At 44.0% G+C, this 24,734-nt stretch overlaps 2 protein-coding genes across 20 annotated transcripts in view; one reads left to right on the forward strand and one right to left on the reverse strand.

The window, feature by feature from the left end:
• The window catches only part of fbxo18 (F-box DNA helicase 1), a 170,039-nt gene that overhangs the window by 97,637 nt on the left and 47,668 nt on the right, over positions 1-24,734 (forward strand). For 5 of the 15 annotated variants that reach the window (XM_068005153.1, XM_068005151.1, XM_068005154.1 and 2 more), the window contains one exon: positions 2,751-3,543. The exons of the other annotated variants lie outside the window; for them this stretch is intronic. In XM_068005153.1, the coding sequence (XP_067861254.1) occupies positions 2,751-2,912 (162 nt within the window). In that variant the 3' untranslated portion in view covers positions 2,913-3,543. Of the gene's footprint in view, positions 1-2,750; positions 3,544-24,734 lie in introns of those variants that run through there. 15 annotated transcript variants of the gene reach the window in all.
• Positions 1-24,734, reverse strand: part of LOC137341723 (interleukin-15 receptor subunit alpha-like) — an 83,796-nt gene that overhangs the window by 22,725 nt on the left and 36,337 nt on the right. For 3 of the 5 annotated variants that reach the window (XM_068005159.1, XM_068005161.1, XM_068005158.1), the window contains 3 exons: positions 22,725-22,922; positions 18,391-18,477; positions 3,348-3,500 (listed from right to left, as the gene is read on the reverse strand). In XM_068005159.1, the coding sequence (XP_067861260.1) occupies positions 3,348-3,500; positions 18,391-18,477; positions 22,725-22,922 (438 nt within the window). The remainder of the gene's footprint in view (positions 1-3,347; positions 3,501-18,390; positions 18,478-22,724; positions 22,923-24,734) is intronic. The other 2 variants (XM_068005160.1, XM_068005162.1) reach the window with 2 other exon arrangements.

Genomic DNA, 24,734 nt, shown 5'->3' on the forward strand with positions numbered 1-24,734 from the left:
ACGGGGGTGGGGTTTGGTGTTAGTTAGAAGGGGTTGGGGGTTGGTGTTAGTTGGACGGAGGTGGGGGTTGGAGGTTTGTGTTCGTTGGACGGGGGTGAGGGGTGTTAGTTGGACGGGGGTGGGGGTTGGGGGTTGGTGTTAGTTGGACGGGGGTTGGGGTTGGGGATTGGTGTTAGTTGGACAGGGTGGGGGTTGGGGGTTGGTGTTAGTTGGACGAGTGGGGAGGGGTGCGGTTCTCCACAAACTGAATTATATGCAGGTTAAAATGGCAGCTTCAAATAGCGGTGAGAACCCGAAAAAAAGACTGAGTTGGAATCAATGTAAATCGAGGAAAGGGTCCGCGGTGAAGCGGGACGGACTGGATACCTATAGGTACGCAGCGGGACTGCGGTAATAGCCAGGAGGTCCAAGTCTGCTCATAATGGGAAAGTTCTATGTCTGATTTTTTTTTAAATCAAGGAGAACATTAAACAATTTCAGCTGTTTGTGAGCGGCTGCGCTCTGAATTTCCGCAGAAAGAGTCATGAGCTCATTCGCGCTCCACTCCAGAAAGATAGCCCGGGGCACGCGCTCGATGGCCTAGTTCCAGCTCCGAAACCGCACCCCCTCCACCCCATCCCTTTCAGCTGCCGCAAAGCTGCTAATTAAAGGGGCAGCGCTCACAGGGCTGTGCACGTGTGGATCTCTGCAAACAAAGATCGCCTCTCTTTAAAAGGACAACATCCCCTTTTAATTATCCTTTTTAAAGCTGTCAAACAACTTGAGTAATTTTGCTTTTTTTCATTCAAGAAGCAAGTGTATTTTTTAAGGATTCCAGCAATAGTATTTTTAAATAATGATAGGGATGTTGGAATGTATTATTATCAGGACCACTGATTTACAGTAAGTTATATACTGTTTTATTACTTAGGACTCATTAGTCCTTAAGAACATAAGCGATAGGTGTGGTCATCACCACAGCCCTAATCAGCCTTATGACTAATATAAAAACGAAATCACAAAACAGTTTGAAAGAAAATCACCTTGATGTGTTTATCGGATCAAATCTCATCTGTCAAGTGATAAGGGAGTAAAGCTGGACAAAATATATAAACACTGGAAGAGAGGGAGAGACAGAAGAGAAAAACACCCCAAACCAGAGACAGTCACCCTCTTCTTTTACATCGTCTGTCATCTACAGACTCTGGAGGGGGGGGGGTGGGGGGGTGATTTTAAACCCCAAGGACGGGTGGATTGGGGGCGGGTGGGAGTTGAAAATAGTTGTTTTTTTGGGCTCGCAGCTGCAAAATTCTCGGACTTTGCATTCCCAGTGGGAGGCCTGTACTTTTCCGCGTCGACGTTAAACCCGGAAATAAAACAACTATTTTCAACTCTCACCCGCCCCCAACCCACCCGTTCTTGTGGTTTAAAATCACCCCCTGGGTCTCAATCAGGCTGTCCCCATTCTTCTGGTGGCAGTGTTTGCTTCTGAAATTTCTATCACCAGTTTTGTTTAATTAAAATCCTTGACAGCTCGCCTTGTTATAATTATCCATTATTTTGAACATTTGTTCTGTTTGTTATATACACTGAATAATGTTTTCTAAAAAAAGGTCTCCTATTCAAAGTTGTGATTTTTTTTTAATGGTGGCGCACACAGCTTTATATCTGTGCACAAACCCAAATTTATTCCGCATATGGCTGAAAAAAATTAGAGGGAACATTGGTGAGGGCGGGGGATTTGCAGTATTACAACTTGGAAAAAGTTTAGGGGTTGTTTTTGGTCCGCTGGTCAGGCCGCTCAACGCCGGGACACGTGGGCAGACCGTGCCCGGCGGGCACTCCACTCGCGTGTCCCAACTACGACATGGGACCTCGATTTGCATCGTAAAAAAGCCTAGCACCTGAAACAGGCGGGTACTCTCGCTGCTCATGGGAAGACCCCTTGGCGACTGGGGTGTCGGCATTAACCGGGCGGCAAGCCTACCGACTCTATTTTGAGGCCATTGCTACTCCGTCAATGCCGATTTTAGCTAGTTAAAATCGGCTTTGATGGGGTCAAAGATAGGTCTCCTTTGACATACCCAGTCGGAGTGGCATGGTCTATGCACACAGGCCCTGGGGTGCTTCCAGGTGCACGCATAACGCCCGAGGTGTCCTTGCTCCTGCAAATGATGTCCCATTGTCAACCTTCATCCAGATCCTGTGGCAGTATGGGAGTGGACACAACCAGTGCCATCCTCTCAGATGCAGCTATTTGCCACTATTAATGTAAATGCTTCACAGCGAAAGCAACGACTGTGTAAAAAGGCAACATCAGGAAACGAAATATTCCTCTCCGCCCCCCCCACATCAAAAAAAGCCCTCCTGCCAACCACCAGCAAACTGCCTTGAATCTGTTGCGCCCAGTTTTATGGGTGAGGCTAACACTCTGGGTGGAACCTCGCCCAAATTCAACCCGGAGCTTGATTTACCTAACTGGCCTGTGCTAATGAGGCACATTAACGCTGGTAGCGCAACCTCACAGAAATGCCCCAAATCGCCCCGACTAAATCAGGTCAGGTGAGGTCATGCGCCCAATTTTACAGCCATTGCCTATGAGGCCGTGTTTCACCAGCGCAGCCTGGCACAACGGGGGGCCAGTGTGTTCAAACAAAAAGTTCCACTGGCTTCCCTGCTTTCTTTTAACATCCTAATTTTCAACCTGTTAATCGAACCCTTTCCCATAGTAAAATGTTTCCCTGGATTAAACATTGCTCATTCTCTCGTAGCTGCTTCCCCTCTGCCGCCGTTACTTTACCGTTAGTCTGGCGGGAAACCACGTTTACGCACGTATATACCGGGGTGTCCGGCAAAGTTACGCCGTTGCAGCGGGAGCAACCGCGAGGAAATTCCCAACCATAATCTTGAAAACTTCGATCAAGTCACCTTGAAATCACTTTTCCAAAGAGAGTCTGAACAACCGGAACTTTTCCTTGTTACTTCCAGCCCTGCATCCTCCCAAGGAGATGTCTCTCTAAGTCGCCTATCCAGGTCTCAGTTTCTATCTGTCCCTCTCCAGGAGTTACCTCCACTGTGGAACAGCCCCCCCTTGTCTCCAGGGTTGAACTCCTTCTAAAACTGCTTCAAGGCAGAGTTCACATTTTATAGCCCATCAACCAGATGTGTCGGTAACCTATGGCAATATGATTTTTGTATCTATATTAAGCGCCAGAAGAATGCTACAAAAAAAGTTAAAATTTAAAGTTAACTGATACTCAACACATTAAGGAAATATCTGTCCATGAAATATTACTGAATATTACCCAAATGCTGATACTTTTTTTTCGGGATCCACTGAAAATTATTTGCGTTAAATAGTAACGCACCTGAAGTGACTGTAATGTTCACAGTTGATGTTGTATTGTGGTCTGAAAGTGATCTTGCCGGAACTGCCGATGTTGTTTGCTCTACAGATGTTGCTAATGTTGTCGGCTCTACAGATGTTGCTAATGGTGTCAATGTTTTGAACAGATGACTTCCTAAAAGTTTTATGTGAATAAAAATTTAAGTATTTAAAATGAACTCACGTCACCATATTTAGCAATGTATCTTTCCTTCAGCAATACTCCCTTCATGTTTTTTTAAAAATTGAAATAATTGATGATAAAATAACTTTCCCTCAAATACCTCACTCACATGTCTAAGATAGAGCATCCTTCACCAATCCTGCTGATCACCATGTTCTGGGGTGGGAGGAGGGGTTCAGCTAGCTTCACAGATAATACACCGAACCTGTCAATGCCTGTCCTTTTAAAGGTGACAGATAGGAATCGGGGCCAGAACATCCATCTGGAGTGACCTCAGCCCTCCTGAATTGGAGCCCTTGCAAAAGAAATAGATACGTCTTAATTCCATATTTTTTTTATCTGGGGAGTTAATTATGTACGCCTTGTAATTTATATCTGGAGGAAGCTGGCAATAAAGTCACTTCAATAACCATTCGCAGCTAATATGTCCCAGCTGGGGAATATGGCTCCTTCAAATGGAACTCATCATTTTTGAGCTAAAGAGCTACTTGTGATTAAAGCGCATTTTAGAATTTGCATCTTGCCCTGGAAAGATTAATGCTAGGCTTTGGTACAGTCTTCGCTTCTGTAAAGCAGCATTTTTCACAGTCTAAAAAAATCCTGGCCTTTTATTTTCCGTGGGAAACTCCTAAACTAACATCGGTGGAAACCTCGGAAAGATGGCGTAAACGGGCATTATTAGTTGTTTCTCCGGGGGATCCACTAGTCTCTCGGAGGGATCCACTAATCTATCGCTGGAGACCCCCTGTGGAATTTCCAGGCTCCTGTATTTAACTGGCATCAATGGTAGTGCCAGTTATGAATGTCAATGTCAGTTATGAATTGCACCAACAGTTATTCATGGTAGTGTACATTATGAATGGTAGTGTCAGTTATGAATGTCAATGTCAGTTATGAATGGCACCAACAGTTATTCATGGTAGTGTACATTATGAATGAGAGTGTCAATTATCAATGGTGCCATCAGTTATGAAAGGTAGTGCCAGACATGAAAGGTAGTGCCAGACAAGAATGGTAGTGCTAACAATGCTAAAAAGTCATCAAGCATGGTGCAGAGAATGGAACCAATGCTTTACAATAGCCACTAATGTCACCTTGAAGCACGTCGCAGAAGGAAAGACCACAAGCAGGAATGTAGTGATAAAGATTCAAAATAACTGTTTTCAGAGTGTACTTTCTGACCCTCACAAAGACCAGAAAATATGTTCTAACAGTCACAATTTTTACTCACAAGAGAGGAGGGGACAGATCAAATGAAATGGGCAATGGGCTACATTTATAACTCTCCAAATGAACTGGTGGCTCTCTCCCAGGTTATCCTCTTTGAAATTTGGTCCATTCTAATTCTGTAAGGTCCCTGGATAGATCCAATCTTAGGTGTGAGTACAAGGTTCACTGCTTACTTTAAACAAACACCCAAAGGCAGCTCCCAAAAAGGGAGAGGAACAAATTCTGGACAGAAGGTTAAGGGGAGGGGGGTGTAAAACCTTAGTACATCTTAGTAAATCTGACTAAAATCTCAGAAAATTTTCAGGCATTTTCTGTTTTTATTTCAGGTTTCCAGCATCCGCAGTATTCTGCTTTGGTTTTAAGATCATTAGGGGAGTTGAAATTACAGTTGGATGTTGGGCGGGGAGGGTTAGGGTCCTAGAGATACAAGCTCAATTGACTGAATACCCTTTCTCATATTTGACTGTTCTTATATTCCTCATTCGAATAGTTAACTGCACAACTGATAATATTTTATAATATTTAAGGAACCATCCGCCTGCTGGAAGCTTTCCATTCTGCAGAACATATCCAGTCCCTCAATAACCTAAGGTGTGTAATTACTTGCAAAGTCTGACAGGGGATACATGTGGAGAATGGAAGCAGAAACTATGCTACATCTTATGTTCAGAGTCAGGCTCCAGGTAGTTTATAAGTTTCTAAAATCTAAATGCGAACATGAATTTTTTGTGGGGTTGATTTATACTGAGGTACTTCCTCCACTGTTCTGGGTTTACCTATTTAGGTACAGATAGACCATAATTACATCACTACATCTATTAAAGACATGGCCATGCCTTTGCCTCTAGTCTTTGCACAGAATTTCTTACATAGTCACTAATTGGTCACAAATAAAAAATACGAACACAATGGTACATAACCTTTCAGACTGCTTGTAAGTGCAGCTTATACAAATATTCTAAAGTTACTGCATTTAGTATTATTTAATATCTTTCTTGCAATGTTATGGTGACTGGCTAGTAAAATGGATGTATGGCTTAAATTTGGATACAACCTTAAGTGAGATGCACAATGTCAAGTGTGACATGAACCAAAGAACTGTCAATAGGAAGAAGCAATGTCGATAGGTACAAAGTGGTAGCAACATCTCCTATCCTTGCCTTTTTTCAAATTCCAACCTAGGAATTTTCCTCCAACTCACTTCAAGACTAGGGTTTATAGTTTCTAAAGCGGAGGCAGATTCGTGTTAGGCCACTTGCATGCCAGGCTTAATTCCTTCTCTCCAAGGGGATTAACAGCCCAAAATAACCCAGGCTGTGGATGGTGTTTCTCAGGAGCTTGAATTCTCAGATAAAGTAAATGATGTCAATCCCTGGACAGGTTTACCGCACCTTTGACATCTCCAAATGCTTTTCATTGGATTATCTAAAGTTAGCCTATCTTATGTTTTTTGACCCCTCCTCCTCTTACCCTACTTCACTGTTCCTCTTTGGAGTGTAGCTTTTAATTATTGTTATTACTCAGATCATGGGATCCCTCACTGGTGAAGTTATGGTTATTACTCTTCGCCCCACAACATTACACACCTCCTAGCTCTTTCCCATTGGGAGAGCAGATTTTCCCATTCCTCCTCTTCCTCTCTCCTCCAGTCATGATATAGAAGAGAAGCGTCATCTTTTATCCATCCTGCTCAGTCATTGTGGATACTATATGGAGAGGGAGCTCTCTCTACATCTGGTCTCATGCATTGGTCAAATGTTACCATACACACCAAAGGCCAATGATGAAAATGTCCTGTACAGATCTGAGGTACTTTGGGCAGACTACAATCCTGAGGGAAACCCATGCTCTTAGTAGTCAGGAAGATTTACCAAACTAGAGCATTGCTTCACTGACCCATGGTTTCAAAGCTACTATGCCAAAGTAGCAGGAAAAGTTAATGTGAGGCATCGTACCAGGACACCTAGCTTAAATTCCTTGGCAGCTGTGAATGTGAACAAAGACTCTGCTCAGCTCTTCATTTCCTCAGTTTTTCTAGCCGTGGGAAGAAGTTGTTTGATTCAACACCGGAATTCTTTAGGGCAGAGGGATGTTAGTGACCTACTTTCTAGTGCTTTGAACATAATAAAAAAGCATCGAATAAGGAAAGGCCATTCAGCTGATGAAGCCTACAACTTTTAGAGACCATGTAGAATCTACCATATCATGGATTTTATGCTCTCATTTAATCTCTTTTGGGAGAGCACTGCATAAATACTTTCTGATTCCCAAAGGTTATCAAGCAGAACTGCAGAATATCCATCTATTCTCACATCTCTGCCCTCCACAAGTGATATCCTTCCTCCCCTCCCCCTTTCCATTCCCAGCCAAGCAGTACAGAACCATGATGGTTGTACACAGTGCTTGACTATCTCAGTCTATAATTATAATGGTTCTGAACTTCTTCTCGGTCACAAGGTTACTGAAGCAGGGGGATGGGATACAGGATGGCATCTATTTTAATGCAAGGAGTCTTGCGAATAAGGTGGATGAACTGAAGGTGTTGATAAACACATGGGAGTATGATATTGTTGCTGTCACAGAGACATGGTTGAGGGAGGGGCAAGACTGGCAGCTCAATATTCCGGGGTACAGAATCTTCAGGCGAGACAGAGGGGGAGGTATAAGAGGAGGGGGGGGGTCGCAATATTAATTAAAGAATCAATTACTGCCATAAGGAGGGATGATATATTAGCAGGTTCCTCTAATGAGGCCATATGGGTGGAGCTTAAAAACAAAAAGGGGGCAAGCACTTTGATGGGAGTGTACTATAGGCCCCCAAACAGTCAGGGGGAGATCGAGGAACAGATATGTAGGCAAATCTCAGAAAATTGTGCAAATAATAGGGTAATAATAGTGGGGGATTTCAACTTCCCCAATATTAACTGGGATACTCAGAGTGTAAAAGGCTTAGAGGGTACAAAATTCTTAACGTGCATCCAGGAGAGCTTTTTGAGCCAGCATGTAGAAAGTCCTACAAGAGAGGGGGCAGTACTGGACCTAATTCTAGGGAATGTGGCCGGCCAAGTGGAAGAAGTGCTAGTAGGTGAGCACTTTGGTGACAGTGACCATAATTCGGTGAGATTTAAGGTGGTCATGGAAAAGGATGGGGAGGGGCCGGAAATAAAGGTTCTAAATTGGGGGAAGGCCGATTTTAATAGGATAAGGCAGGATCTGGCCAAAATGGACTGGGATCAGCTGCTTGTAGGAAAATCCGCATCGGAGCAATGGGAGTCTTTCAGAAGGGAGATTGAGACCATACAATGGCAACATGTTCCCGTAAAGGTCAAGGGTGGTTCCAAGAACTCCAGGGAACCTTGGATGTCAGGGGATATACGAGAATGGATTAGGAAAAAAAGGAGGGCTTTTGGCAGATACAAAAGGCTAAAGACGGAGGAAGCCCAAGAGGAGTACAAAAAGTGCAGGGGGATACTTAAAAAAGAAATTAGGAGATCAAGGAGGGGCCATGAAATAACACTGGCGAGCAAAATAAAGGAAAATCCTAAGATGTTTTATAAGTATATTAAGGGTAAGAGGATGACTAGGGAAAAAATAGGGCCCATTAGGGACAAAAATGGCAATCTGTGGAGCCGGCAGATGTAGGAGGGGTTCTAAATGAATTTTTTGCATCTGTTTTCACTATGGAGAAGGACGATGTAGACATAGAAATACGGCAGGGGGACTGTGATATACTCGAACATATTAACATCGAGCGGGAGGAGGTATTGGCGGTTTTAGCAGGCCTAAAAATGGATAAATCCCCAGGCCCGGACGAAATGTATCCCAGGCTACTGTGTGAGGCAAAGGAGGAGATTGCGGGGGCTCTAACACATATATTCAGAACCTCTCTGGCCACAGGGGATGTGCCAGAGGACTGGAGAACCGCTAATGTAGTACCATTATTCAAGAAGGGGAGTAGGGAAAAACCGGGGAACTACAGGCCAGTGAGCCTAACATCAGTGGTAGGAAAATTATTGGAAAAAATTCTGAAGGACAAAATTAGTCTCCACTTGGAGAAGCAAGGATTAATCAGGGATAGTCAACATGGCTTTGTCAAGGGAAGATCATGTCTGACTAATTTGATTGAATTTTTTGAGGGGGTGACTAGGCGTGTGGATGAGGGTAACGCAGTGGATGTGGTATACATGGATTTCAGTAAGGCCTTCGATAAAGTCCCCCACAGGAGACTGGTCAAGAAGGTACGAGCCCATGGAATCCAGGGTGCCTTGGCACTTTGGATACAAAACTGGCTTAGTGGCAGAAGGCAGAGGGTGATGGTCGAAGGTTGTTTTTGTGACTGGAAGCCTGTGGCCAGTGGGGTACCACAGGGATCGGTGCTGGGTCCCTTGCTGTTTGTGGTCTACATTAATGACTTGGATATGAATGTAAAAGGTATGATCATTAAGTTCGCTGATGATACAAAAATTGGTAGGGTGGTAAAAAGCGAGGAGGATAGCCTCAGTCTGCAGGACGATATAGATGGGTTGGTCAGATGGGCGGAACAGTGGCAAATGGAATTTAACCCGGAAAAGTGCGAGGTGATGCACCTTGGAGGGACTAACAAGGCAAGGGAATACACAATGAATGGGAGGACCCTAGGCAAGACAGAGGGTCAGAGGGATCTTGGTGTGCAAGTTCACAGATCCTTGAAGGCGGCGGAACAGGTAGATAAGGTGGTAAAGAAGGCATATGGGATACTTGCCTTTATTAGCCGAGGCATAGAATATAAGAGCAAGGAGGTTATGATGGAGCTGTATAAAACACTGGTTAGGCCACAGCTGGAGTACTGTGTGCAGTTCTGGTCGCCGCACTACAGGAAGGATGTGATCGCTTTGGAGAGGGTGCAGAGGAGATTCACCAGGATGTTACCAGGGCTGGAGCGCTTCAGCTATGAGGAGAGACTGGGAAGATTGGGTTTGTTTTCCTTGGAGCAGAGGAGGCTGAGGGGGGACATGATTGAGGTGTACAAAATTATGAGGGGCACAGATAGGATGGATACTAAGGAGCTTTTTCCCTTCGTTGAGGGTTCTATAACAAGGGGACATAGATTCAAGGTAAAAGGCGGGAGGTTTAGAGGGGATTTGAGAAAGAACTTTTTCACCCAGAGGGTGGTTGGAGTCTGGAACTCACTGCCTGAAAGGGTTGTGGAGGCAGGAACCCTCACAACATTCAAGAAGCATTTGGATGAGCACTTGAAATGCCATAGCATACAAGGCTACGGACCAAATGCTGGAATATGGGATTAGATTAGACAGGGCTTGATGGCCGGCGCGGACACGATGGGCCGAAGGGCCTCTATCCGTGCCGTATAACACTATGACTCTATAACTCTAAGCCGCGACGGAATCCCTGTCTGCCTATTATCTACCCCTCTCACCTCAGCACACTTTCCAGAATCAGGGCCAATTACGCATTGCTGTTGGGCGCTTGTGCTATTTACCTGGGGTGCCCACTCAAGTTGTGGGGGGGGGGGGGGTGTGGAGTGGGACAGTCCCAATGAGTGTAGATAGCTCCCAGTGATCTCGGGAAAGATTAACGAAACTTCCCATTAGGCCGGTATCGGCGACGTAATCAATTTGGTCGAGTTGAGAAACTGGCCGTTTAATTTTAAAACTCCCTTCCAAGGCCCTTAGCAATACAGGTGCCAGCACACACAGGCATCTCTCGCGCCCAGTTTTGCGAAGGCACAAATCGGCAAGAATTACACTGTAATTCCCTCATTTGCATGGCATCATAACATGCCCACCCATTTGCGGTTGGGTGTGGAGGCAGCTGCCTCCAAATCAAAGAGAAATTTGTACTGAGAGGATATACTTATCAGAAAAGGCTGAACAGGCTGGGGCTTGTTTCTCTAGAAAAGAGAAGGCTGAGGGGTGACCTAATAGAGGACTTTAAAATTACGAAGGGATTCAATAGAGTAGACGTAATGAAGATGTTTCGACTCGAGGGGGAGTCCAAAACTAGGGGGCCATAAATATAAGATAGTCACTAATAAATCCAATAGGGAATTCAGGATAAACTTCTTTACCCAAAGAGTGATAAGAATGTGGAACTCGCTACCACAGGCCTTAGAGAGGGTACAGAAGTGATTTACCAGAATGGTACCAGGGATGAGGGACCTCAGTTATGTGGAGAAACTGGAGAAGCTGGGATTGTTCTCCTTAGAGCAGAGAAGATTGAGGAGATTTGACAGAGTAAATAAGGAGAAACTGTTTCCAGTGGCAGAGGGGTCAGTAATCAGAGGACACAGATTTAAGGTGATCGGCAAAAGAACTGGAGGTAGCATTAAGAAACATTTTTTTATGCAGAGAGTTGTTATGATCTGGAATGCACTGCCTGAAAGGGTGGTGGAAGTAGATTCAATAATAACTTTCAAAAGGGAATTGGATAAATACTTGAAGGAAAAGAATTACAGGGCTATGGGGAAAGAGCAATGGAGTGGGACTAATTGGATAGCTCTTTCAAAGAGCCGGCACGGGCACGATGGGCCAAATGGCCTCCTTCTCTGCTGTAACATACTATGATACTATGCCACAAGGAGTTTTTGAGGCTAATAACATAGATGTATTTAAGGAGAAGCTAGATAAGCACAGGAGGGAGAAAAGAATAGAAGGATATGCTGATAGGGTTAGATGAAAAGGCGTGGGAGGAGGCTCTTCTGGGGCAAAAACGCCAATATAGACCAGTTGGGCGAATGGCCTGTTTCTATGCTGTAAATTCTGTGTAATTCTATGTAATTTTGATGGGTGACAAATCAGGGCAGGGACCTGGTGCAACCGGGTCCCAATCCAATATCGGACCCCATCTATCCAGATTATAGGGGTCAATTTTAAAATTAAATTGCGGGTGGGTTGGGGGTGGGGGGACTCCGAAAGTCGCGGAAATCCCAAGCGCGTTCGGAACCCAGCTCCAACCCGCAGACTTCCGGGTTCCCCACTGACGCATCTGGGTGCGCGCGCGCTCCCGAATGCGGAAGTCCCACCGGCAATTAAAGCCGGCGGGATAAGAACATAAGAGATAGGAGCAGGAGCAGGCCATTTGGCTCCGCCATTCAATGAGATCATGGCTGATCTGATTCTGGCCTCAACCCCACTTGATGATAGTTAAGACATTATTTTGATACTTAAAGTACTTAATTTTGTCCACAGTAAGGCAGGAGTCCTCAGCACGTTCCCTGCGCTGAGGGAAACACTCCATGTTCAGCCAGCAGCCAGTTGCACATTCAAATGCTTGTTTGACAGATGGGGAGAAAAGGTGAGTTCTTGCTGCAGGGCGCTCAGTTCTTTCACACAAACTTTTGGCTGCGAGATCTTTGTGTTTTCACTGAAAATTCTTACTTTCCACTCACAATTCTTCTGTTCACACATTTTTAACAACTTTTCGGACCCCCTCAAACTCACACCATCAGGATGGGCAGGCGCCATGGCTGCATTCACCGCTACATCCGAGGACGAGCAACATCACCAGCCTCGCCAGGCACGGTGTCCACTTCCACCACTTGCAGCTCCACCACACAGTGCTGCGCCACAGGCACCTGCACAAGAGCACAGAGGGCAACAACAGAGAGGGGTGCCACTTGAGGAGGCCCCATCCACATCTGCCAATCACATGGAGGAGGAGGAGGAACCCACGGGCAGAGCAGCGGCTCACCTAGCTGCTCGTGAGGCCAGGGAGTCGCCGATACGTGAACGGTTCTCCTAACATCAGAAAGTGTGAAGAGTCCAGTCGTCACACCACCTGGAAAGAGCAGCGCCCACATTGGGCTGCCCACCCCTCCCTGCACAAAACAGTCCTGCAACTACACATACACCCACTGTAAAGTGACCCAATGGGTGACATCAAGTGTCGCCGTTCATGGTGAACCTCATGAAAGGGCCCTATCACAAAGATCAGTCAAAAATGGGCAAGACGTGGCAGCACTATTAACAAAAACTAAATATAAATGAAAAACATGACAGTCTGTCAAACACCCTTGTGCGTACCCTTCGTGTCCACAAAACCTCCTTCTTTCTCTTCTGACTACTTCTATGTGGTGCACCCACTGTGGCTGCAGCAGAGGTAGTGGCAGGTTGCTCATGTTCGTGCCCTGACTGCTTAGATGCTTTGGGCCTACGACCTCTGGGTTTCGGTAGACTGCTCCACCTGCACCTGTGCAGGGGCAGACTTGGCCACCTGGAGAGGAGGCAGTGTTGCGGGTACTGGTTGAGAGGGGGGGCAATGGGTGAAACACAGGAACGCTTTGAGTGGCGTCACCACTTCCATGTCCCCTTTCGCCATCATCCCTATCCTGGACCAGGCCCATGTCACTCCTACCACCCTGCTGGAGAACAGTTTGGAGGACATGTCTTGGAAGCCCAGTTGTAAAGTTTCTGTGTGCCTGTTCAAGGTGGCAGAATGTTGTTCACCCTGAGTCCAAACGGCCATTGTCAGGGCCTGAACGGACTCATTTGTGAGCTGTGCTTGAAGCTCAATGGAGGCTAGCCTTCTCTCCATTGCAGACAATCCTGCACTTACCTGTGACACTATCTCAGAGAGTTGCTCACATCCCTGTGACAGTAACTCAGAGATTCCCTCCAGCACCTGTGCCACCATTCCATTCCTGCACGAGTTGGACTCCCTCCATCCTCTGCGCTATTGTGGAGAGTGCATGTGGCACCTGTTCCAGTACCCCGCAAATGTGCTGCTGTCCCTCGATCATTCCCTTTTTAAAGGATGGCTCCCGGGGTTCAGCATCTGCATCCAGCTGAGCAGAACCTGGAGAGGAGTGCTCCCACCGACGTGGACTCTCCACACCTGCCCCTTCCACCAGTGTCTGCTCGTGCTCACTTGTGCGTGGTGACTCACCAGGTGCCAATCCAACTAACTGAGGATGGGACCCATCGAGGTGTGAGTATCTGCTCTGGTGGATGGCTCACTAAGATGTGATGGTGCACCCTCAGAGGCCGGCAGGTCCTCTGAGGAATCACCCTCTGCCATCACTGTGGTCGCTGAAGGCCCTGTAAGAGAACGGAAGGCAATATTAAGCAGCATCACAGATGTGTCATGTTGTAATGAGTATACTGAGCTGTTGAAGATGGCAAGGCATGTTAACACCAATTCATATTGTGTGTGATGGATGTTAAAGTTGTGTCACTAGAAGTTTGTGGGGTGCCAGTCTCGGCGTCCCCGACAGACAGGCACTCGAGGGTGCGGCTCAGCTCCAGCGCTTCCTGCTCCGCGTCTGTGAGGACGACTATTTGTTGTGGCCCCCTCCAGTCCTTGCCCCCTCCCGTGCATTTTATGCTCTCTTCTAGAAGGGGAGAAAGTACAGACATGTGAGTGAGTGATGGTGAAGTGGCGAACCAATGAATGCATTGCTTTGGGTGACGCTGACCGTGAAAGAGATGCATCAGAGGGTATGAGACAGAGCCATTACGTTGCATGAGGATTGGGGTGAGTGGTAGTGGTGGGGTGACTAATGGGGAGGTGAGGAAGTGCAGATAAGTTGAGGATGAGCCTTAAGTGGGTATGAGGAGTGACGTGATAGAGTAGTCTTGGCAGTGCAGAATGAGTTGTTGAGGGGTTGCAGTGATGTGCAACACGGAATGTAGGAGAATCAATAAGTGTACTCACTTTTGCTGACCTGGTTAGGTCATTGAAGTGCTTCCTGCACTGGACCCAGGTGCGTGGATGTTGCTGCTGCTGGTGACCTCCTCTGCCACCTCGAGCCAGGCCGTCTTGGTGGCAGAGGCAGGCCACTTCCTCCCATCCGCCGGGTAAAACACATCCCTCCTCCTCCTCACCCCATCCAGTAGCACCTGGAGTGAGGCATCATTGAACCTTGGAGCAGCCTTGCCTGTGCTTTTCTACTGTGGTGTGTGCACCTTTGCTCCAGCAAAAGCCTTTGGAGCAATGGCCCTTTAAATAGAGCTACTCCAGCTGACAGCCTGTGATGCGGGTGCGCAGTCCGCCTACCGCGCAGCTTTCGGACGGCAAACCTGGAAGCCACATTAAGTGGCACCATTTGAATCGCGATCGCGTGCGAAACGGACATTTTTTATTGGGCGGGCTACTCACGCCCCCAATCACCCTCCCGCTGCCATCCCACCTCCATTCTAATATCGGGGCCATAGTGTTTGTGGGCTGCAACCAAAGAGGAAATTCAAGGTCACACTGTAGGACAATAATTGTAAACAATTTTACAACACCAAGTTATAGTCCAGCAATTTTATTTTAAATTCACAAGCTTTCGGAGGCTTCCTCCTTCCTCAGGTGAACGATGTGAACCTGACGAAGGAGGAAGCCTCCGAAAGCTTGTGAATTTAAAATAAAATTGCTGGACTATAACTTGGTGTTGTAAAATTGTTTACAATTGTCAACCCCAGTCCATCACCGGCATCTCCACATCATGTAGGACAATAAGATTAACTAGCAGTTGGATAGACTTCTGGACATGCCTGGGCTCCTATCTGTCATTTGGTAATCATCAGGCCAGAAACAGTCTTAAGTCACGGGATTTACGACTGGCGAATGACTTACAGTTTGCAGCCATGAGGCAGTAACACTTGGAGACATCCCCATCATGGGCAGGTGCAATTGCTCATGTGTGAGCATCACTGTCCGTCAGTTAGGGGCCCCTGACCCCTACTGACAGACAAGGACATCACAATGTACAGTTGCACTTTGAGCTGGCTTTTCCCCTTAGTTTTAGAATCGGCAATCTGTCGATCATGCCAATACAAACATAGGCTTTGCAGTCGGTGATTTTATTTCAGGATATAAGTAAAACCAAATTAGGTTTAGCATTAGGGTTAGGGTTAGGTTTAATCATAGTTAGATTTAGGATAGGGTTAGGATTAGAGTAAGGTTTAAAGTGACATTATTTGGGGCAGAAACCTTATTTTATTGAAGTGTAGGGTTTAAGATGAGTGGATTTGCCGGGATCTGTGACGAGCCGATTATCTTGTGTGACAAAGGCCGCCAATGCGCATCTTGTCACGCTGCAGGGTCACACTTGGTCATGCTGTTTTTGCCATTTGCCCGTGTGAAGAAAACTACACTTTAATGGAGTGGGAGCAGCCTCTGGAAAAGTTAGGAATTTCATTTCCTAACTGTGCATGTTTTAAGTTATATGAAGTGAGTTTTTTGTGTGTTCGGGTGGCTGCAAATGGGTCACAAATATATATGGTGAACAGTAATATTTCTCTGTAAAATATTGATAAAATTATTACTAAAAATAATTGCAAAAATTGACTGAATTCAAAAGTGATGAACTCTTGCAGTAAAAACTGATAATCTTTTGCAGCAAAATGTGGCAAACTCTCATGGCAAAAATTGATCAATTCTCGCACTGCAAGGTATGAACCCTCACAGTAAAACACCCTCTACGCTTCTAACCCTGAATGCCTGATTTCAAGTATTGTTCTGACTAACCTCATTTAAATAGACAGAAATATTTTCCCCTAATTAAAAAACAACATTTGAAAATTAATAAACAAATGATCTGGAACTAGGAGTCACAAGCACAATAGCTAAATTTGCAGATAACACAGAGCTAATAAAGGTGGTCGAGTCCAAAACTGTACAGGCTAAGAAGAGGATTTGAATATAATTGGGATTTGGGCAGACAGATAGCAGATCAAATCCAATGTAGAGAAATGCAAAGTGCTTCACATGGGGGTCAAAAAAAAAATCCACGAAAGGACTATTACTTAAATGGAAAGAAAATAATGTGCATGGGAAATGGGGGTCCTAATTGGCAATAAATTGAAGCTATTGTAATCATGCTCAATGGCAGTGAATAAAGCAAATCAGATGTTGGGATGTATTAAAAGGTCGATACTGAACTGAGATGGTGAGGTAATCCTGTCACTTTCTCAATCAATGATGCAACCACTCTCAGGATATCGTGTACAGTTCTGGTTGCCACAGTACAAAAAGGATATTGACAGGATACAGAAGAGAGCAATCAGAATGATTGAGGGGGGAATGGAGGGATTGAATTATGAGGAGCAGTTATGTAAATTGGACATGTTCTCATTGGAAAAGGGAAGGTTGAAAGGTGATGTGATTGCTGTTTTTAGGATTTTGAAGAGACTAAATAATGTAGACCACGACAAGCTGTTTCACCTTGTCCAGAACAGTTAAACCAGAGGACACGGCCTGCGCTTGAAGGGGGGTAAATTCAAAACCAATCTGCGAAAATATTATTTCAGTGAGCGAGTGGTCAATCTATGGAAAAGGCTCCCTAAGGAGACGGCGGAAGCAGCTGGTGTTGATTCATTCAAATGCAAATTAGATAGATTTCTTTCAGGAAATAACATTTTGGGATACAGTACATGGGTAATTTGAAACATGACATCTGGTAAGTGTAGCAGGCTTGGGAAGAACGGGTAATTTTGGATCTGTGGTTTCCAAAGCTTTCTGCCACTGGGGGTTTTCCTCGCTTCATATCTCGTTCTGTTGTAGACTAATTGATAGAGATTGATTTCCATGATTAGTCAACTATTCCATTATCGATGTAGCCTGTGACAACCAGGATGGTAAAAGGCAAACTAGATGGACCTTGGTCTTTTTCATCTATCAATTCCTATGTAAAATTGACATAATTTTTAATATAAAATTCAAAAAAAACTTTTCAGGGAGTATGCTACAGACCACTGCAGGAATACTGCTTCTGTTTAACCCCTGATCCCCAACCATTGAACAATCAGAGTGTAGGCACATACATATATTTATGTTTTATGATGGTGATTCATTATCACATTGTAAGGGAAACAGAAGTTTACCATGAATTTATGAATGCTTTCTCCTAAATGCAATGATGATTTGCTAATCCCATCGATACACTTGATATGAGAGCCTGTTTCACACTTGGTGTTTGTTAATCTTTTAGACCTTTCTATTCTTCCATCACATTGACAAAAGCAACTTCCACCCAACTCCAAGTGACCAGGCATATATTAGCAGACCAATCAGACTCTCCATTAGTGAGGCTGCATCGTTAGTTTATTTTTGTTTCATATATTCCATTACTGATTGTTACTTCCGTGTTGGCAACTGCTTCCATTACTCCTGGTCACTTTTAGAAAATAAACAAGATAAAAATATTGGCACTGAGAAAAAGTGCCACGTTGAACACTGATGGACAAGGTTTCACGGTAAGCACATTGAGCGAGTGAATAAGCCTGTGAAGGTCTTAGCGGTGAGATTAGTGATGCTGCAAGATGTATTAACAGTAGAAAAGTAGAACTCACAGGCCAAATGTATGGTAGCCTCTGTGAGGTCCTGCAGAAAAGACTTGCAGTTGGAGAACAAAAAGACAATGCAAAATGTATTGTTATCAGGATTGTGCTTGACGTGTGAGCAAAAGGATCAACGAATAAGATAAAAGCATTGAAGAACGTCTTGCTCCAAAGGATGGCAGAGGTTAGGTGGCAAAGAGAAATTAAGTGAAGAGGGAAACACAAATGCTAATGAAATTCAGAAACCTGAAGTGGGATGGTCAAGTGAGTGCGTTGGAAGGTCGGAAAGCAGGTTGTTAGACTGGCCTCCATAGGCTGAAAAGTCAAGATAGTGGCTTTTGGAAACAAACCTGGAGTGTCATGGACGGTTGGAGTCAAATCCTTGGGGATCTCAGCTGATGAAGTGCTTGCTACTGGTGGTTGAGTACCACCTGCTCCTGACATTTGCAGGTAAAAAAAAGTAAATGAGAAACAGTTAAGTGGAAAGTACTGGAAGGTAAACGTTGTTTTATATACACATATTCCTTCTTTATGAGTGTCAGTTTGGCTCAATTGGTAGCAGCTTTGCCTCTGAGTCAGAAGATTGTGTTTTGAAGCCCCACTCTAGGACATGAGCACACAGTTTAGGCTTATACTTCAGTGAGGTTCTGAGGGAGTGCTGCATTGTCAGAGGCGCCATCTTCCAGATGAGACGCCAGTTCAGGTGGGCTAAAAGATTTTCACGGTGCTATTTGAAAAAGAGGAGGTAGTTCTCCTGGTGTCCTAAAAAACATTCCTCCCTCAACCAATTCCACCGGATTAACCGCCAACTCATCTCATTTACTGTTTGTGGGACCTTGCTGTGTGCAAATTGGCTCCCATATTAGCCGAATTAGTAAAAGTGACTGCACAATATGAAGTGCTTTGGGATGTCATGATAATGTACAATATAAATGCAAGTTCTTTCTATTTTACGTTTTTAATATAAATGTTAGCATTTCGCTCTTCCCCCTCTGCCTCCCTCGACTTTCATGGGTTTTCGTAGGCCGTGAGCAGGTCTTTTTCTTGAGACTTTGAACCCAACTGTTGTGCTGAAGCCCTACATGGGGGCACAATCTTAAAATTAGAGCCATTCAGGAATGAAATCAAGAAGCACCTTTTCACCCATAGGGTAGTGAAAATGTGAAATTCTCTCCCCCAAAACACCGTGGATACTGGGCCAATTGAAAATTTCAAGGCTCAGATCCACCAATTTTTTATTAGGTAAGGGTATCAAGGGATGTAGATCAAAGGCAGGTAAATGAGATTGAGGTACAGATCAGCCATGATCTAATTGAATGGCGGAGCAGGCTCGAAGGGCTGAATGGTCTACTCCTGTTCCTATGTTCCTAACAGCAAGTCATCACTGATGCAGTTATGCTAAGTAATGATAGCTCACCGTCATAATTATGCCAGGAAATGGGAGGTGACAAAGTTTAACTGTTTACTGAAAGCGAGCCACGGAGACTACTCCCCAAATATAGGGGGAGAAATTGGACTCTGTCGCGCCTGATTTCTGTGCAAAAAGTAAGAGTTGGGGGGGGGGGGGATAAATTTCCTGGCACGATCTCCCATGCGCTGTACCCCCTGGCAGTGCACCAGCTGCCTTGGAGTGCTCGGAACACTTGTGCTGATGCAGTATAACCATGTTGATATTTAAAATTTTAAAAAGTGAGAGTAGAACAGAGGACATCAATTGAAACTGGAAGAAAGCAAATCAAAAGCAACATTGGGAAGGACATCTATACTCAAAGGCCCTGAAATTACGCAGTGGGATAGTCGAGAAACAAACATTTTGAAGTATGTGAGGTACTTGCAATACTTCATCTAACACACACACACACACACACACTTAACTTTGACTGCCCTCCCCCCAAAATTGGGACTGCTCCAGTCAAGCTTATTTAAATAAAATCCTTCCCCAATAATTTTAGTCACCTTGCAGTAATCCACTGACGCTGGATTGAATATTATGTGACAATGAAGAGTAGCTGTAATAAGGTTGAGTCTTAAATAACTGCTAATGGTGACATATTAAAATCAATGGTAAATGCTCGGTCACATTACCCTACACAGGGCAATCCAGGTAATGAATGCAATGTCAAAACACAACCTTCTCTCACTACTTTTCTTTGTATAGGACTGGGTCCATGAGAGAAGTATGGAGCCAGTTCCTTTGTTTACATTCTTGTGTTTACATACAAGGAAAAAAAGCACAAAATACAGGAAAGCATAAATATTACACACAATAGTACAATGCAACTGGAAGCTCTATTAACTCAGCAAAAGATTACATCTTAATTCCAACCTTGGAAAAGCATCACATACTCCACCAGTCTGACAACGCCCACAATCTCTATTTTAAAAATACATTAACTCTTTGGGTGAAACACCACTAATAATGATATCTGCATCCACTATCGTACAGATTCCTCTCTTGTGTCCATCACTTTCAGTTTTTGGGACTTGGTGAGCCCTTTTATCCTCTACATCCTTAAGTTCTTAATTATGCAGGTTAAATGTTAACTAGTGTGAAAAGTGAACTGATGTTGTTGCACTTTTAAAACTAGTGTACAGGACATGTAATCAAAATGGTTATTTTGCTTTCAAAAATCTCCTGTTACTTAAAAGTTAAAATGGATCAGGTAATGTGTCATAGGGAGATGATGAGATCCATAACTGAAGCAGCCATTAAGTTAATGTTAAGATAACAGCTTATAACAAAATAGTGCTGTGGTGTAACATTTGTTTGATTAATGACACCTTATCTGAGTAATTTGAGACATGACCTGTGGTAAGAATAGCATGCCTGGGAGGAACAGGTGACTTTGGACCTATGGTTCCCAAATCCCTCTAGCACTGGGAGTTTTCCTCACCCCTAGTCTGTTGTAGACCAACTGTTAGAGATTGATTACTATGATTAGTCAACAAGTCCATTATTGTTGTATCATGTGACTACAATGATGGTAGAAGGTGAACTAGATGGACCTTGGTCTTTTTCGTCTAGGAATTCCTATGTTCCTAAGGGAGGCTGAATTTGTGAAAAACACTTCTAAGTTATGAGCAAATGGTAAGGCTTGGTCTTGTTGGAGAAGAGGTGGCCTGATAGAAATTTTTGAAAAATATGAAGAGGATTGGTAAAACTGATCAAGATAGATTCTTGTCAGGCGTGATGACCTATTCCTGTTCCCCGGATATCTCATATTCTTAAATGGTGTTTGCCAAATCTTTGTTTGGTGAGGGACAAACACCAGAAGGTGTCACATCCAAGTTGCACGGTGTTGTGTCTCTACATGCTTCATGTTGGTTTGTCATGTGTTTGTAATTAAGCTGGAAAAGTTTTGCAAAAAAACATTTTCCCATGAAAGCAGCCCCTTTAAATCCATTCAAATAAAGCTCTTGTATGTGCACAGTGCTGACAACAACGTTGTATTCAATCAAATTGAGCAGCCTTTAACTTAACAATGTGGAAAACTTTAATGGGGACTAAATTGATATTCATTGAATTTTTTTCTTGAAAGAAAAATTTCATATATAGAGTAAATAAACCTTCTGTACTTTTAAAGATAATATATTAGGCCCACTAAAGCATAATGCTGAATAATGTTTGCTCACAATTCAAATTACAGCATGAATGGTGAGATAAGACGATAAAGTGGTAAAAAAATCAGAAATCAATGTTATGAAAAGCCACTCAGTGATGACTGCTGCACCAGTGCTGCCATAGTCATGGGAAATTAGATATGAAAGGAACTGTCCCCAAACTAGAAAAAAATACTTTACCGACCTATTAATTTTCATTCAGTAGAAGAATTTAAGGACACGCACAGCAGAGATTTGTTAGATTCGACAAAGTGGTGCAAGCAGAAGAGGAGCAAAGACAGAAACAGACAACAGTTTTATGGAGATATTTTTTAAGTTTAACTAAGGGTGCTGACCCAAGAGGTCACTCACTGACAACATGTTCTAACATAGAAACATATAGGAACGGGAGTAGGCCATTCAGCCCCTCAAGCCTGTTCCACCATTCATTTAGATTGGGGTGAATGCATTGAATATCTGGCAGGGAATAAGTATCAAAGTCAAAGAGTTCACTGGGTCAAATTTTTTTTTGATATAAGCTCACTACATGTGAGGCCCCACCAATGGGCCTCACCGGATTTACCCTTTTATGTTGGCCTAAGTTCAGGAGCATGGACCCAACTCAACTCGAGGTATGCAGGGCACAGATAGCTTAACGATAAGGGAAAGCACACAGAGGCAGATCTGCCAAAAGCCTCCTTCAACTCCACACGCCTCAATGCAGAGCCACAACTTACCCAATTGAAAGCCCTGCTTTAGGCATACATGAAGCCAAAAGGTACTAGATAGCATGTATAGTGCTTGTGAAGAGGAGGGTGGCCTGTAAATTGTAAGAGTGCCAACCGCTTGTAAATTGTGGAAAGGAGTTGTAGATATTAGTGAAACCACAATCTTTGGAATTTTACCAGTAGAGCTGTAGCTCAATGAGAAAATAATGTTTTTATTACTTTACACTCTTGGTCATTACCTCCCAAGATGTGTATCTGGTCAGATTACTTGGTCCCATGACCTGCATAAAATCTACGTAATACAGTCCTCGAATCTGTCCTCAAATTTACGTAGTAGGGATGTACATGGTACTTACTTATGCACGTGAGGTTTGGCTGTGACCACTTGACTGTTTTAGAGTTGTTCTGACATCGGATGAGGTTTGATGTTCCGGCTTTTCTCTTATAACCACTTTGGCACTTCAAACGGAGTCTTCGACCAATTTGAAAATTCATGTCCATTATTTCGCTCATATCTACATTGTCAACTTTAAAGTCGGGTTTGCTGCAACGTCCTACAGGAAAAAGAAACAAAATCTGATTTGGTGTTATTCCAAAATAAAGAACTCCTGTATCCCATTAAATGTCAGGTGTATAATGGAAATCAATGCTCTATACACAAACATCACATCCACTAGATTTTTTATTTTGAAGTAAAATTAGGAAGTGATCACATCCTCCTTGCTCTCAGGCCTTGGAGTTTCTGACCCTTGCTAATGTTCCTTCACCCATGCCTTGGAAATTCAGGCCCAGCTTTTTGGTTCTCTCTCCCCTAGGCTCTGGAGAAAATTTTACATGGCTCAAAACCCACCTAGGTGTAGAAAGGCAAATTTCCTGAGGCTAGAACTGATGGGTGAATTTAACGTCAGTTGCAATGAAAGAATTGCCAGAATCTGTTACCACTGTGTATGCACCTGGAAATGTACATGGATCAGGGAGAGTCAACATGATTTAGTGAAAGATAACTAACCTAGTAGAGTTCTTTGCCAGCGTGACTCAGATAGTGGATGTCAAATACATGGATTTTCGGAAGGCAGTTGATTAAAGTTTCACATAGCAGAGTGCTGGCGAAAGTTGAGATTCATGGAACTAGAGGGCTTTAGAATCCATGGCATGGATAGGAAAATGGTTGGAGGCAGAGAGTTGGGATAAAAAAGGACTTTCGTGGAACTGCAGGCAATGGCAAATGAACGTAGCTTTTTCACCTGTTACGGCCAGATTTTAGGCCGTCCGGACGTAGGAAATTCGAGAAAGTCCAGTCCTACCAGAAAAGCTTTGGGATTATATTCCAATGCATTTTCTGGTGGGCAAGACCAGCGGTGGTAGAAGTACCGACCTTAAAGGTGCGTGCGCTTCATTTTTACATGCGTTAGGGGCATGTGCGTTGGTCCCGCACACTATTTCCTGCAGTTCTGGCCAGTGTGGACGCCTGGTAGGAACACAGGAACAGAAGTAGGCCATTCAGCCCCCAGAGCCTGCTCCGCCATTCAATTAGATCATGGCTGATCTGTAACTCAACTCCATTTTCCCGCCTTAGGGGAAATCAAGGAATATGGACCTATCGAACAAAAATGTATCGATTTCAGTCTTGAAAGCTCCGATTGTTCCAGCTTCCACAGCCTTTTGGGGGAGAGAATTCCAGATTTCTATTACTCTTTATGTGAAAAAGTGCTTCCTGATTTGCCTCCTAAAAGTGAAAGGTGCTATATAAATCCAAGTCTTTCTTTTTATCCAAAAACAGACAATATTCAACCTCGTCACCTGCAGAGTAACCAGGCTGATTTTTGAGTCCTTTGATTCAGAATTGTGTTGTAGCCTCATGACGCACTACCCAAGAAGGAGAGAAAGAAAGAAAGAAAGGAAAGAAAGAAAGACAGACGTACATTTGGATAGCCCCTTTCACGACCTCAGGACATCCCAAAGCGCTTTACAACCAGTGAAGTACTTTTTGAAGTGTGGTCACTGCTGCAATGTAGGAAACCCGGCAGCTAATTTGCGCACAGCAAGCTCCCACAAACAGCAGTGAGATAATGACCAGATAATCGTTTTTTAGATGTTGGTTCAACAATAAATATTGGCCAGGACACCGGGAGAACTCTCCTGCTCTTCTTCAAATAGTGTCATGGAAACTTTTACATCCACCTGAGAGGGCAATATCTCACATCTTCTATTCTGTCCGTTTGGATTAATTTCTCCTACTGTGCTATGAATTTTAGCTTTGGAGGGTTCATATCTTCTATTACACCATGTTTAGCACCATCTCATTTTACTGCTTTAAGTAAGGTGAGGCAGATTGCCAGGACATTCATAAGTTTGTTTATTTTTAT

This window comes from Heptranchias perlo, chromosome 24 (assembly GCF_035084215.1).
Source record: "Heptranchias perlo isolate sHepPer1 chromosome 24, sHepPer1.hap1, whole genome shotgun sequence".
In the NCBI taxonomy this organism is placed as follows: Eukaryota; Metazoa; Chordata; class Chondrichthyes; order Hexanchiformes; family Hexanchidae; genus Heptranchias; species Heptranchias perlo.